The 12,515-nt window shown below is 44.1% G+C and overlaps 1 protein-coding gene across 1 annotated transcript in view; it reads right to left on the minus strand.

Annotated features, from left to right (window-relative positions):
* Positions 1–2,382: 2,382 nt before the first annotated feature.
* Positions 2,383–12,515, minus strand: part of DNAH3 (dynein axonemal heavy chain 3) — a 198,960-nt gene continuing 188,827 nt past the window's right edge. Inside the window, exons 57-62 of the mRNA XM_059036889.2 lie at positions 11,448–11,602; positions 10,408–10,575; positions 8,327–8,469; positions 5,518–5,722; positions 4,214–4,351; positions 2,383–2,787 (exon numbers count right to left, since the gene is read on the minus strand). Coding sequence (XP_058892872.1) covers positions 2,434–2,787; positions 4,214–4,351; positions 5,518–5,722; positions 8,327–8,469; positions 10,408–10,575; positions 11,448–11,602 — 1,163 coding nt within the window. The 3' untranslated portion in view covers positions 2,383–2,433. The remainder of the gene's footprint in view (positions 2,788–4,213; positions 4,352–5,517; positions 5,723–8,326; positions 8,470–10,407; positions 10,576–11,447; positions 11,603–12,515) is intronic.

Consider the following 12,515-nt stretch of genomic DNA (forward strand, 5'->3'; position numbering starts at 1 on the left):
CATCAGTGTCCCTTTCTAAGTAATTCAAGGTGATTTTGAATATGCAATTTTTGTTTTACGCTGTAGTGGTTAGAAACCATCCTTCCTACCCAGACTTCCAAAATGGAAGTCCATCTAATGCTAACTAACCTCTAAGTACCTTCTGTGTGCCAGGAATCTTCCCTAAATGTGAATTTTATACACCTAGCCTCTTTTGCAAAGATGCATATTCTATTACACAGAAACATAATTTCCTGCCAAACCTTCCATGAAACCTATTTGTTTATAATTTTTTCTTTTCATTTTCCCTCCAACCCTATAAAATCTCCTTCTTTGGTCTTTTAAAGGTATCCCCTACATCCCCTCTTTCAATGAAATTTTCTTCCAATGCTGACAAGGACTGAAAACTACTCAACAGCCAGATTTTTAAAGAGCAAGGACTAGCTTGGTGACAAGGTTTGTCTGATGTCATCTGCTGAGGTATTTATAGGCAGGGCCTATAGCTTCTCACGGAGCTGATCTCTGGCCATCTCTGCCTCAGGGCCCCAGCCTCTAATTCACCAGGACTCCTAAAGAACCTATTGCTGTCTCCTGGGGTGGGGGTGGGGACATTAATTAACACATGGACCCCAACAGAAAATGACCTTAAATTTAGGGGAATCTTTTGAATTGAGGGAAATTTTTTAGGTTACAAAAATTTAATCCATCATACAGGAACATTCTGTCCCTTGACCCCTGAGGAATAAAACAGTCCCTGCCTCCCTCAGCTTTTGCTGCTGAAGGTGGAGTTAGATAACTGTAAGAGAAATTCAGTTGTTCTCTAAGCAACCTTCTCACTGCCTTACAGCTTACAATGTGACTTACCTAGCCAGTCGAAGATTCAGGGATTTGGGATCCTGACCGTCTTTCCATCTCACATGGCTTAGCAATCTATTTGGAATAACAGACAATAAGGCAGTTCCAGTTATCTATTAATTCTGATTGTCTTTCCTCTATTGGAAAAAGTTATGTTTCTTAGAGAAACAGCTTTTAGGCTACCTACTTGGAGCGGAAAGAGTGGCTCCACCTCACTGTCTCTTTATCAGCCCCTGGCAAGATTTGGAGAACTCCCCTTTTGCACTTAGGATCAATTAGATGATTTGCTGATCTCAGAATTCAGAGTCCTCAATCAGAATTTGATTGGCTCCACATTCCCACGAAGAAACAAGTTTTCTGGAATATGTTTATTTGGTTCTCAGAAGCTTCATTTAAGAAAAAGCAAAGACCCCAAGTCAGGACATTTCTTCTAGTGAAGCGGCAGGGAAGCCAGGCCAGACACATTAAGATTCCCAAAAAGCCTTATGTCTTTGTTCATCTATGGACTGACCAAGGGAATGCCCTAGAAGTAGCCATTTAGAGCCAAAGAGCTACAAGAGAGAGTTGGTTGAGAATATATCAAGAATTTGATTTTTATCTCCCTCAGGATTCTCTTCCAGCTGGCCCTGGGGAGAAACAGTGATAAACTAGAAATTTCTTAGACATGGTTGTTGGAACTATACATCTCTTCTAAGATTCTACATCACAATATAGCAAAGTCCTCAGCAAGGAGGCAGCGTGAAGCAGTGAAAAATGCATAAGTTCTAGAGCCAGACAGACCTTGGCTCAAAACCTGGCTTTTCAATGTGAAAGAGCTGGATAATTGTAGGCAAGTTAGTCTCCTTGAACCTCTAGAGGGGGAGACGATCATATCCAACATAGGTACAAGCAAGGTATCTAAAGGCCCAGGGACAAACCATGGCAAGCAACAAATAATGGTTCTCTCAGGTCTCCTTTCTTCCTGAAATTTCTGCCCATCTGTGTAGGCTAGTGGAGAAGAATTGGGGTCCCAGTTCTACCACTGGCTAGCTGTAAAATTGAGCTAGTTACTTTTCTAAGCCTCCATCTCTGCATCACTGAAATGGAGATAACAATAATACTGGATAAGATTGTTGTGACAAATACATTTTAAGTATGTCAAGAGCCTTTAAAAAATAGAAGTGGCCCAAGCATTTCAACCTATGAGAAGCCCTAATGTTAGCCCATGTGAATAGACTAGGAGAGAAGCAATTAAAGATCAGTGACAGTTACGGCAAAATAATAGGAAAAAAAAAAAAGCCACCAGGAGCTTAGCCACATGACTAAAAGGTCTAGGTTGAAGAGTCCCACTGCCTGTGTTCAAATCTAGGCTCTACTGTTTTAGTAGCTATATCTGATTTGGAAAATGTTGCTTTCTCTATATCATGGCTTCTGCAGCCATAAAATAAGGATAATAACCCACTTTATAGGAATGCTCTAAAACACCTGGCTCATAGCAAATGCTCCACTTATATCACGGTCATCATCATCATCATCATCCCATGTGACTAGCAAGAAAGGAAAGCTAGATTGCAGTCAAGAATGAAATTCCTTTTATTTTCTGTGTTGAGACAGATGCCATCAGTTATCTAGCTGGCACAGTGAGGCTACTCCTCGGTTTATCCAGTGCTTCTGGGGCCTGTCGGTTGGGAGTTCAATGGATAGGACATAGTTGCTGGAGTGGCCTGTGGTGGACAGGATACCTCTTCGGGCACTTGTTTTGTAGACTGGACACACATAAATGTTCTGATGCAGAAACATTGCATTTTCCCCAGGTTTTAGCCAAATAATGGGCAATGGGTCATAGAGGATTCTGGGGAGAGACTCCCCGACCTGCATGGTTTCCCTGTCCCAACGGGCACCTTCTAAGAAGAGTCCTTTTATGTAGGCCCCATCTTCTGGGTTATTCTCCATGACTGTTTCTTGTGTGGTTACCTGGAAGACAGGAAGCTGTGAGTTCCATTATCTGCCATTTTCCTAAATGAGGCAGTATTAAGAGATTGAAAAAGTAAAAACTGGCTTTACCGTCTGCCTTTCCCAGGATGCATTTCCCAGGACATTGGGGCTTCTCTAATATTCCTGCCTGCTACATGGGCCAGGTCTGATTTCTAGTTAGCATGCTGCCCTTATATACTGCAGGCACAGAGAATGCACTAAAGTAAGAGCCAGGAGGCCACATTAACTGTTACCGAGCTTAGGGGCCTTGCACAATCTTTCCCCTTTCTGAACCTGGATCTGTAGTGAGGGGTTAGGTTCAGATGCATGCTGATAAAACAGTTCTCTAGCAGGAGAAGTGAAACCTTGATTTGTAGTTTCTGTCAATTTCTGTGGTGTAAAGACTCCCACCATGGTCAATTTCAGCCTATCAATTGTTTAACAACCAACTTTAACAGGTTCTGGTGAGTTAGTATGAGCCAGCTCCAGCATACAACTGTTCAGATTCAGAGGTGATAAATTTCTTCTGGTAAATGCAGAAAATGGTCTAGGTGTAGAATAGGGTGGTGGAGGGGATTATGGTGAAGCAGAGAGCACGAGCTCCATTTAAAATCATTCAAATTCTAATCTTTTTGTTATTGTTAATGGAATGTTTTTCCCGTTTCTATTTCTAAGTATTTATTGCTAGAATAGGAAAAGGATTTTTGTATATTTAACCAGTATCCAGTCATCTTACAAATTCTATTAATTCTGATAGGTGTGTTTTTAGGATTTCTAGGTATACAATCATTTCAACATCAAAAAAAGATAGTTTTATCTTTTTTCCAGTGTTTATTCCCATTATTTTGCTTTCTTATTGTATTAATTTTGGCTTAGCATTGTCTTCAAAGGCCAATCAAGGTAAGTTCATTTATAAACTAAATAAAGACCTAGGGCAATCAGTTTGTGACCTCTGGACTAGATGATTTCAAAGGATCTTTCTATAGAATTTAAAATTCTACAATGCTCTCTAACAGTCCATCTTACTACTTTCTCTCCAAATATGGACTGTGTGATACTTGACTATTGGCCATTCCTTTGACTTTAAGCAAAGCACTACACAAGACCATTAACATCCTTCCAAATGAAGAGTCCACCATGTTGAATAAACAATGTGGAACGTGCTTTTCATTTTTCTCGGTACAACTGTGGCAGAATTTTCCTCTGGAAAGATTCCTTTTTTTACACAGACACAAAGCCTTAGGAATCCTCTGATTCTGTTGGGAACAACTTTTGGAGCTACTTTAAGTCATGCTAAATACTTCATTTGTACCATCTCAGAAGTATCTGAGCCTTAACAGATCCAAATGTTTGGACTCAAGGAAAGGGACAGCACTGGTTTCTCTGGTTGGCCCTTTGAGTTGATCTAAGCCAAGATGCCCCTTACCTCAAACTCAAATCCGATGTGGTCAATGGGGATGGCATATTTCCGAGCATAATTCTGAGAGACACCTGTCAAAAAAGACTGTGTAAAGTAGAATCCAGAGATCCAAAAGACCACAGGAGGCCCGTTGTCAATCCATTCCTGGAGAGCCACAGAAATAAAAATGCAAAGTCAACAACACAACAAAGATTGTTCAAAGGCAGGTAACACATCGAGTCCCATAAAGAAATAGTTTTTTTCTTATTTTTCTTGAAACAGGCAGCTCTCTCAGTTTAGCTTATATTTTCCCCCTTTGAAACGAAAGTACAATGAAATATATGTCTACTTTAAGAAAAGCGCGGGTGCAAGCTGGTGTCAGGGATACGGTCGGTAGAGCGTGGTAGGGACTGTAGCAGGGGAGAGTGTGTGCCTTGTCTAAACTGAGCCACAGCCACTCATCTCCATAATAGTTGCCATGCAGGAACGCAGGTCCATCGTTTCAGGTCTTTCTGTTTTTGCAGGACAAACATCTGTATTTTTTTTTTTTTTTTGTGGTACGCGGGCCTCTCACTGTTGTGGCCTCTCCCGCTGCGGAGCACAGGCTCCGGATGCACAGGCTCAGCGGCCATGGCTCACGGGCCCAGCCGCTCCGCGGCATGTGGGATCTTCCCGGACCGGGGCACGAACCCGTGTCCCCTGCATCGGCAGGCGGACTCTCAACCACTGCGCCACCAGGGAAGCCCCAACATCTGTATTTTGATATGTAACAATCCAGTGTTCATTTGCTAGCTCAAATTTTTAAATAACCACGCAGCCAAACCAAATCTATCTACTAGCCCATGAGCTGTGGCCCATGAGACACCAGTTTGTGACATTTATTCTGGTTCCCACTCCTGCCTCTAGAGGCTATAATCTTTTCAAGGACTTTGATAACATCTTTTTTTTTTTTTTTTTTTTTTGGTACATGGGCCTGTCACTGTTGTGCCCTCTTCCATTGCGGAGCACAGGCTCCGGACGCGCAGGCTCCGCGGCCATGGCTCAAGGGCCCAGCAGCTCTGCGGCATGTGGGATCTTCCCAGACCGGGGCACGAACCCATGTCCCCTGCATCGGCAGGCGGATTCTCAACCACTGCGCCACCAGGGAAGCCCCAAGGACTTTGAAAAGTCTCCCTCCTGCCCTCAACCCTGGTAAGACTGTTTCTAGTAGGTGCTCAGTCCAGGATGCTGTGAGGTTGCCCTACTCCCGCTGCCTCTAATCCGTCATTTCAGAACGTCCTCTCCACCTGAATGAGAATGCCAGGTGCCCAGTTACCCTGACTCCAAGGTACCTGGAAGAAGGCCAAGCGGGCTAGCAGGTCAGCCACGTAGCCTCCCAGGGGCTTCAGTGATGGGTAGGACTTGGCCATCCACATGGCCGGCACTTTACCCACAAGCATGCTACTGAAGACATCCTCCAGCTCCGAGGACATCAAAACCTGCCCTTTAATTGCTCGGCCAAGGTCGATGAGGCTTATGCGAACCACTTTGGTCAATCTGCAAGAACAAAGGAGCAGACTCAGCCTGGCTCTCCAGTGACCTCATTCTACCCCAAGTACACTGACTCCAAGTCTCCTTTTACTTTTCCTCCCTTTAAAAAGTCAGATAATGTACATTCATGACAGAAGAATTGTAAAGATGAGAAAAAATTAAATCACCCATTATCTCACCACCTAAAGATAACTTTGATGTATATCTTTCTAGATTTTTCTATATGTAAACACAAATTATTTTTTAATGGGATCATACTATGTATGTGTTTTTTGTAATTTGTTTTTCTCTCTTAGCATATAAGGAACATCTTTCCAATTCAATAGAGACCAAACTAAAATTGTCCTTTTTAATGACTGCAAAGTGTTCCATTTAATTTAACTGCTCCTCTATCACTGAAACATATTTTTAGATTGTTGTCACTGTAAACAACATTACTAGGAACATCCATCTATATTAATCACTGTGGAAATTTATAATGATATTCTTACTAAAAGTAGAATTTCTGGGTCAAAGGGTAATGCAGTTTTAAGGCTTCTGACCTATATCGCCAAAGTTCTTTTTATAGACTATGAAGTGCATGCATACCTGAGAAAAGGCAGCTGAAGCGCAGCCTGAAAGATGCCAAGATCACCTGTCTCTCTCTCTCTGGCCTCTGTTATGAGGTCTCATCAAGTCCAGAGGGAATTCAGTTGAGAGTGCCAAAGACTCTGCTACCAGAGAGAGCTTGTCAGGTCCAAAGACTTATGGAATCCCAGCCAAATGGACATGAGAATGCTCAAACGCAAGAAAGGGATTCCTGGATGTGTAACCACTAAACATTTATATTAAGAGGAATTTAAGATTCAAATGTGTTATTGGTGTATGTGCTTGGTGGAGGAGTGAAGAGCAAAACTACCCTCTGCGGGATTATACCACAGACCTCTATTATACCTGAAACCTACTAGAAAAAGTTTCCTTTCTATTCTTTTTGTTTGTTTGGTTTTTGGTTTTTTGCGGTACGCGGGCCTCTCACTGCTGTGGCCTCTCCCGTTGCGGAGCACAGGCTCCGGACGCGCAGGCTCAGCGGCCATGGCTCACGGGCCCAGCCGCTCCGCGGCACGTTGGATCTTCCCAGACCGGGGCACGAACCCGTGTCCCCTGCATCGGCAGGTGGATTCTCAACTACTGCGCCACCAGGGAAGCCCTCCTTTCTATTCTTGAAACTATGAGCTCTGCTAGTTTCAAGATTTTTAGTACTCAAGGAAGGAATATTTGCCCTAGAAGACACAATAATGGTTCCCCTGAATTGGAAGCTGAACTGTCATTTGGGGCTTCTCATACCACTGGGTGAAAAGGCAAAAAAAAAGGTAGTGCGGAAGTATGTTACAATATTGCCCAAAGTAGTTAATCCTGGGCATCACTGGAATATAAGATTGCTGTTACCCTCTTCTTTTATATTACAATGGCCAGTGGTAAAGGCTAGTGAAGGCCCCTGTAACCACCAAGAGCTTCAGTGACCTTAGCGGAGAGTGAGTGGCAGAGGAGGAAAGCCATTGGCCTGGTGTCTGGATGAGTGAGGACTACAACCCATCACACCAAGGTATCTGACTCAAGAGTCAGCATGCTTGACTCACACCCATACTTTGCTTGGTCATCCACACGGCCAGCCGCCTACTGACTCTAGGGAGTAACCCTAAGACGAAGGGAGTCAAGAAATTCTTAGTTGACATTCTTCAAGTTCACTAGTCTTTCAGCGTCAGGGCTGTCCCGAAAACTGAGCAATGACCAATGAAGCAAAATGGAGACAACAGCACTTAAGAGTATCTGGAGCAGCAAGAACCTTGACTTGGAGGCAGAAGTGATGAATTTCCTCATCTGGCCTAGATGGTGTTTGGGAACTCTTTCAGTTTTGACTATCTAGAAATCAAGTCAAGGTGATCCCACTAGGCTCTATGCTCTAGTACCTGGAGGAGAAGTGAGGAGGGACTAGAATAGAAGGCCGGAGACCCTTAGCCCCATGGCCATCTTATGATAGCCCTTCCTTACCCCTGTGGCAGTGGCAATGGGATGAACTGTTCCTCACCCCTTTCTAGGTTTACCCTGATTTCACATACTGGCTAAGTGCATGGGCTCTGGAATCTGAGAGCCTGGATTCAAACTCAATTCTGCCATTGAATGACTGTGTGACCTTGAGCAAGTTACTTAGCCCTTCTGTCTCAGTTTTCTCATTTGTAAAATAGTGGTAGAGGGATTACTAACTGCATATTTTTAAAGAATATTGTGTGGTTTGAATGCAAAGGTATGAGTGGTGCTTGGGGCCATATCTAGCACTAAAGGCTCAATAAAAGTGGCTTTAATAATTACTTTTCCTATTAGCCTGTGCTTGGTATTGGTTTTAACCCCAGTTTAGATGTCATATGAATGAACGAGAGAGAATGAATAGAAGGAACTGATTTAACCCTGGGCCAACACATGCTGGGATGGCCCTATTTACAGCCCTTCCTACAAGGTAGGGCAAACCAACTCTGCACAGCAACCCTTATCTAGTGTCCATTCTAGTTACTGCCCATTAGATTCTACCCCTCACACTCTTAACTCCCAGGATCCAAGTAAGACCATACAGCCCACCTGTTGAATCTGATGAGCTCTTGCCTTAGGACAGTGTTCATAGATTCATCATAGACCACAGGGTACAACTTCGTGACCAACTCCAAGTCAAAGTCATCGGGAAGCTTGGAGAGTAGGTCCTGGGCCAGCTCCTCAACCACTTCCTTAAAGTGTAAGCATTAGAGAGGTGAATGAGAAAAAAGGCCAGTGGGCTGTGGCTTTGTCCAGTTAAACCTGAAGCAGTGAGCCTTTGTCTTTTTAAACACAGTCTGCAGGACCTTCCTGGGAACTCTCCTACAGAAGCCAATTCTGCCCTGAGGGGAAGGAGGACACCCATCCCACCCACTCCCACCCCCAACCCCTGCCCCCAGCCTTAGGGAGGACATCACCTCTAAGCTGAACAATGAAAGTCCTGAGCAAGGGCCTCAGGGCCAGGTGGGGAATTTGTGCTCAGCCAGCCAGGTAGACTCAGGGCAGTGCTGAACCCTGCAGAACTCCTCCAATCTTCAAGGTCACCCCTGGGAGACAATCTCCCAAGACTCTCATAGCCAGCCCCTTAGGACCAGCTCCTGGTGCAGGTGGGACTTTGCTCTGTGCCAGTGACATGGACACCTGGGAAGGTAGTAGGCCATTCCTCAGCATTAAGAATAGCCCATGGCAGTGAGTTTAGCCAAGTGGGGAGGGGACAGGCCTAGAGGAAGAGCAGGAAGAGGAGGAGTGGGACGTGGGTGTGGGAGAGAAACACAGCTCTGCCATCCTTTGGCTCGAGGAGGCGGGAATGTACACTTCCTTCCCTCTTCCTTCTCTGAGGGGAATTTCCATCCCTAAGCTGAGACACACAAACCAGGCTGCTTTATCTTCACACATATTACCACTTATGGTACTATGAACCAAATTGAGAAACCAAATACAATCATCCCTTGGTATCCACTAGGGATTGGCTGCAAGACCGAACTCCACAGATGGTCAAGTCCCTAACAGAAAATGGTGTCGTATTTGCATAGAACCTACCCACATTACCCCTGCCCCCCATACTTTAAATCATTTCTAGATTACTTATAATACCTAATACAATGTAAATGCTATGTAAATAATTGTAAATACAATGTAAATGCTTTTAAATAATTGCTGAAGTGGGGTGAATGCAAATTTTGCTTTTTGGAAATTTTTGGAATTTTTTTTTCTGAATATTTCAATCTTTGGTCGAATTCAAGGATGCAGAACCCGTGGATATGCAAGGCCAACTGTATGCAAAGTCCACCGCTGAGCAGGGTTGAACATGGAGTAGCTCAGAAGCTGGAGAAGGGAAGAGAAGGAAAGGAAAGATCAGGGTGGAGTCAGCAGATGTGGTTCTGGGCCTGGCACTGCCTCTGTGTTTCTGAATGCCTTGAAGTGGGTCACTTCTTGTAGGGTTTGTTTTGCCCTCATCTGTAGACCAAGGAGGGTGGACAGGATCAGTCCCTCACAATGTGTGGAATGATCACAAGAGACACCCAAAATGATTCCAGGTGTTTCCAGGACATAATGCAAATAATGTTGAATCACTTGATGAAAAAGTCACTCTCTTGTCAAGTTTTGGCCACCTTTTTCTTTTCATTCCCTTCAAGGAGAAAGTCTCAGGTCAGGGCTGAGACTGCTCTGTAACACTTGCTGATCCTCCCCTTCTCCTAAGGAGCCAGAGAGACAGCAGCAGCAGCATCTGGAAGAACCTAATAATGTTTAGCCTTTGTTTTCTTTCTGTGGCTGTCACGACATTATGGAAATGGTATGGGTTCCCACTTATGGTCCTGATGTGCAGTTTTTAAAATAAATGTTTTGAAGCAAAAGAGATTTAGTTTTAAGTATTATGTAAATGGAATACAGATGATATGTGGATATAGCAATGAATCATGAAGGTTATATAGGAATAGCTGACATTTTAGAAACACTGGCGCTCTTCCAGCTCAGTATTTAAAGACTCTCAGCAGTAAGACCAGAGCACCCATATCCTCCCTCAGGGGTCTGCCAGGCCTCCACTTTCCTGCCTTCTTGGTCATCAGCCACAATCCTGCTTGCCCACTAGATGAAAAATTGCCTGGGAAATTGAATTCAAGCCTGGTTACCTGAGGGGACTCGCCACTCCCTCCTGACTGCCTAGGGAGGGTCAGCAGCACCTCTTGAAACAGCTGGTTGGTTTCCTGGTTGCCTTTGGTGATGTCGGCATTCTCGTGCAGGCCAAACACTTCTGGGTGTGCTGTGATAGGGAGGTTCCTGACATATTCAATATAGGACTGGAAAGGAAATCTTCAGTCGACATACGTTCAGGTTCCTTGGAGTCCCACAGATCACCCAAGGTTTTGCCAGAGCAGACCCATGCAGGAATCACACTGTTTCAGTAGCACAGGCCATAGACACACACACGCACACGCCGCCGGGGCCAAGACATCCCAAGCTTTCCCACATACAGGTTTTGGAGGAGAGAGTATGAGTATGAATGAGAATGAAGGTAGATGGACTGAGTATCTCCCCTCCCACCTCTGCTGGCTTCCTCCCTGCTCCCCCAGCAGTCTTAGCTTTGGAGACAAAAATTGGGTTTGGATTCAGGCAGAACAGGATTTAGATCCTAGCTCCATCTTAAACCAATTGTGTAACCTTGAGCCAGTCACCTGAAAGCCCAGTTTCCTTATCTGTAAGTGGGAAAATAAATGAGGTTATGAAGGAATAAGGTTTTGGCACATTAACAGGTACTGGATGAAAGTAAGCCCTTTTCATTCTTCCTTCAGATTTCTTGTTTTCTTCTTCCTTTTATCATTCTCCCATCCAGTTTTTCTGTCCCTCCCTTTGCCACCTTCTGAACCTTTGATTTCAAGTAGCAATTTCCATCCTGTTCACTACCAAGGCTTCATCTTAAACATCCCTCCCCCTTCTCCCCAGATGAACCCCATATTTTGAAAGATCTTGTCTACCAAATGCCCAGCATTCATTAAACAGTAATAATGTCTATCTTGTAGGCTTTCAGGAAGATTTGAAATAGCTTATGGACCTGAGTCAGGAAGCCCAAGCTATCCCTGGGCCCTCCTTGGATATACTGTAACCCTAGCCACATGGAGACTGCCAAGCCCCTCTGGGGCGACAGATGGACCTCTCCCTCCCTGCCCCTCACCTGGTAGGAGCCATGAGGAGGGATGTAGTAAGTGTCTCCAGGAGCAAGATAGTAGTGGTCCTGCTCAATTTCCTTACAGTAGAATGTGGACAGAAGGGATAGCAGGAGCCTTCTGTCTTTGTCATCTGTCACTCTGCCTCCATAATTACATTCCCCTGGGGACAACCGACAGAAGAAGAAGTTGAGCCCATAATGAACTTGGTCAATAACCTAAAATAGAGGATTCTTCCAGCCAAGGAGCTCTGCTGAGACACAGGGTTGCTAAAACCGTGCTCAGCTTGGGATGAGACCAGGCCTTTTTGGTATTATGGTTGCTACAAAAATAATACATGTTCACCATATTAGAAATTAGAAAATAGTGATAAACTGAAAGAAAAGCAATACAATCACCAATAATTCCAACAAAGTTAACTGTTAACATTTAGGCATTTTCCAGACATTTGTCTGGACATTTGTGTGTATGTGTACATAAATGTAAAAGGCATTATAGAAATGTGGTTCAGGGCAAGAACTCTGGCATGAGACAGTACTGAGCTCCAATTACAGCCAGCTTCTGGGCTCCAACTTTTGCCACTTATTAGCAGTTTCTCATCTGTCTAAAAGTAGAGATAACTGCATACCTATCTTAAGGCGTTGTGGTTAACAACTCTTATAAAGCATTTAGTACAATGCTTAGCATATAGAAAGCATTCAGTTACAGCTGTTACAAATATGTATAGTTTAGAAAATTAAGATTATCCTACATATACTTCTTTGGGATATGACTCTCCTACCCCCATCCCCATCATCAACATCATTCTCTGAGACTCAGGTTTCTACACTCGGATTTCTACAAAAAGAATTAGGTAATTTTTTGAGGGGCCATCAAATCCATCTCACCAACCCAGGATGCATTTTCTAGCTGGATCAGATTCCACAGTATGTGGGTACCACCTGGTATTTGGAAGCTGGGGACAACACACTAGTCTGCAAGGAAAAGACGTGTGTGTGTGTGTGTGTGTGTGTGTGTGTGTGTGTGTGTGTGTGTGTTCGCATGCAAGGGCTCCCCTGAAGGGTGGGCTCATTTCC

This window comes from Kogia breviceps, chromosome 14, assembly GCF_026419965.1.
Source record: "Kogia breviceps isolate mKogBre1 chromosome 14, mKogBre1 haplotype 1, whole genome shotgun sequence".
Classification (NCBI taxonomy): domain Eukaryota; kingdom Metazoa; phylum Chordata; class Mammalia; order Artiodactyla; family Physeteridae; genus Kogia; species Kogia breviceps.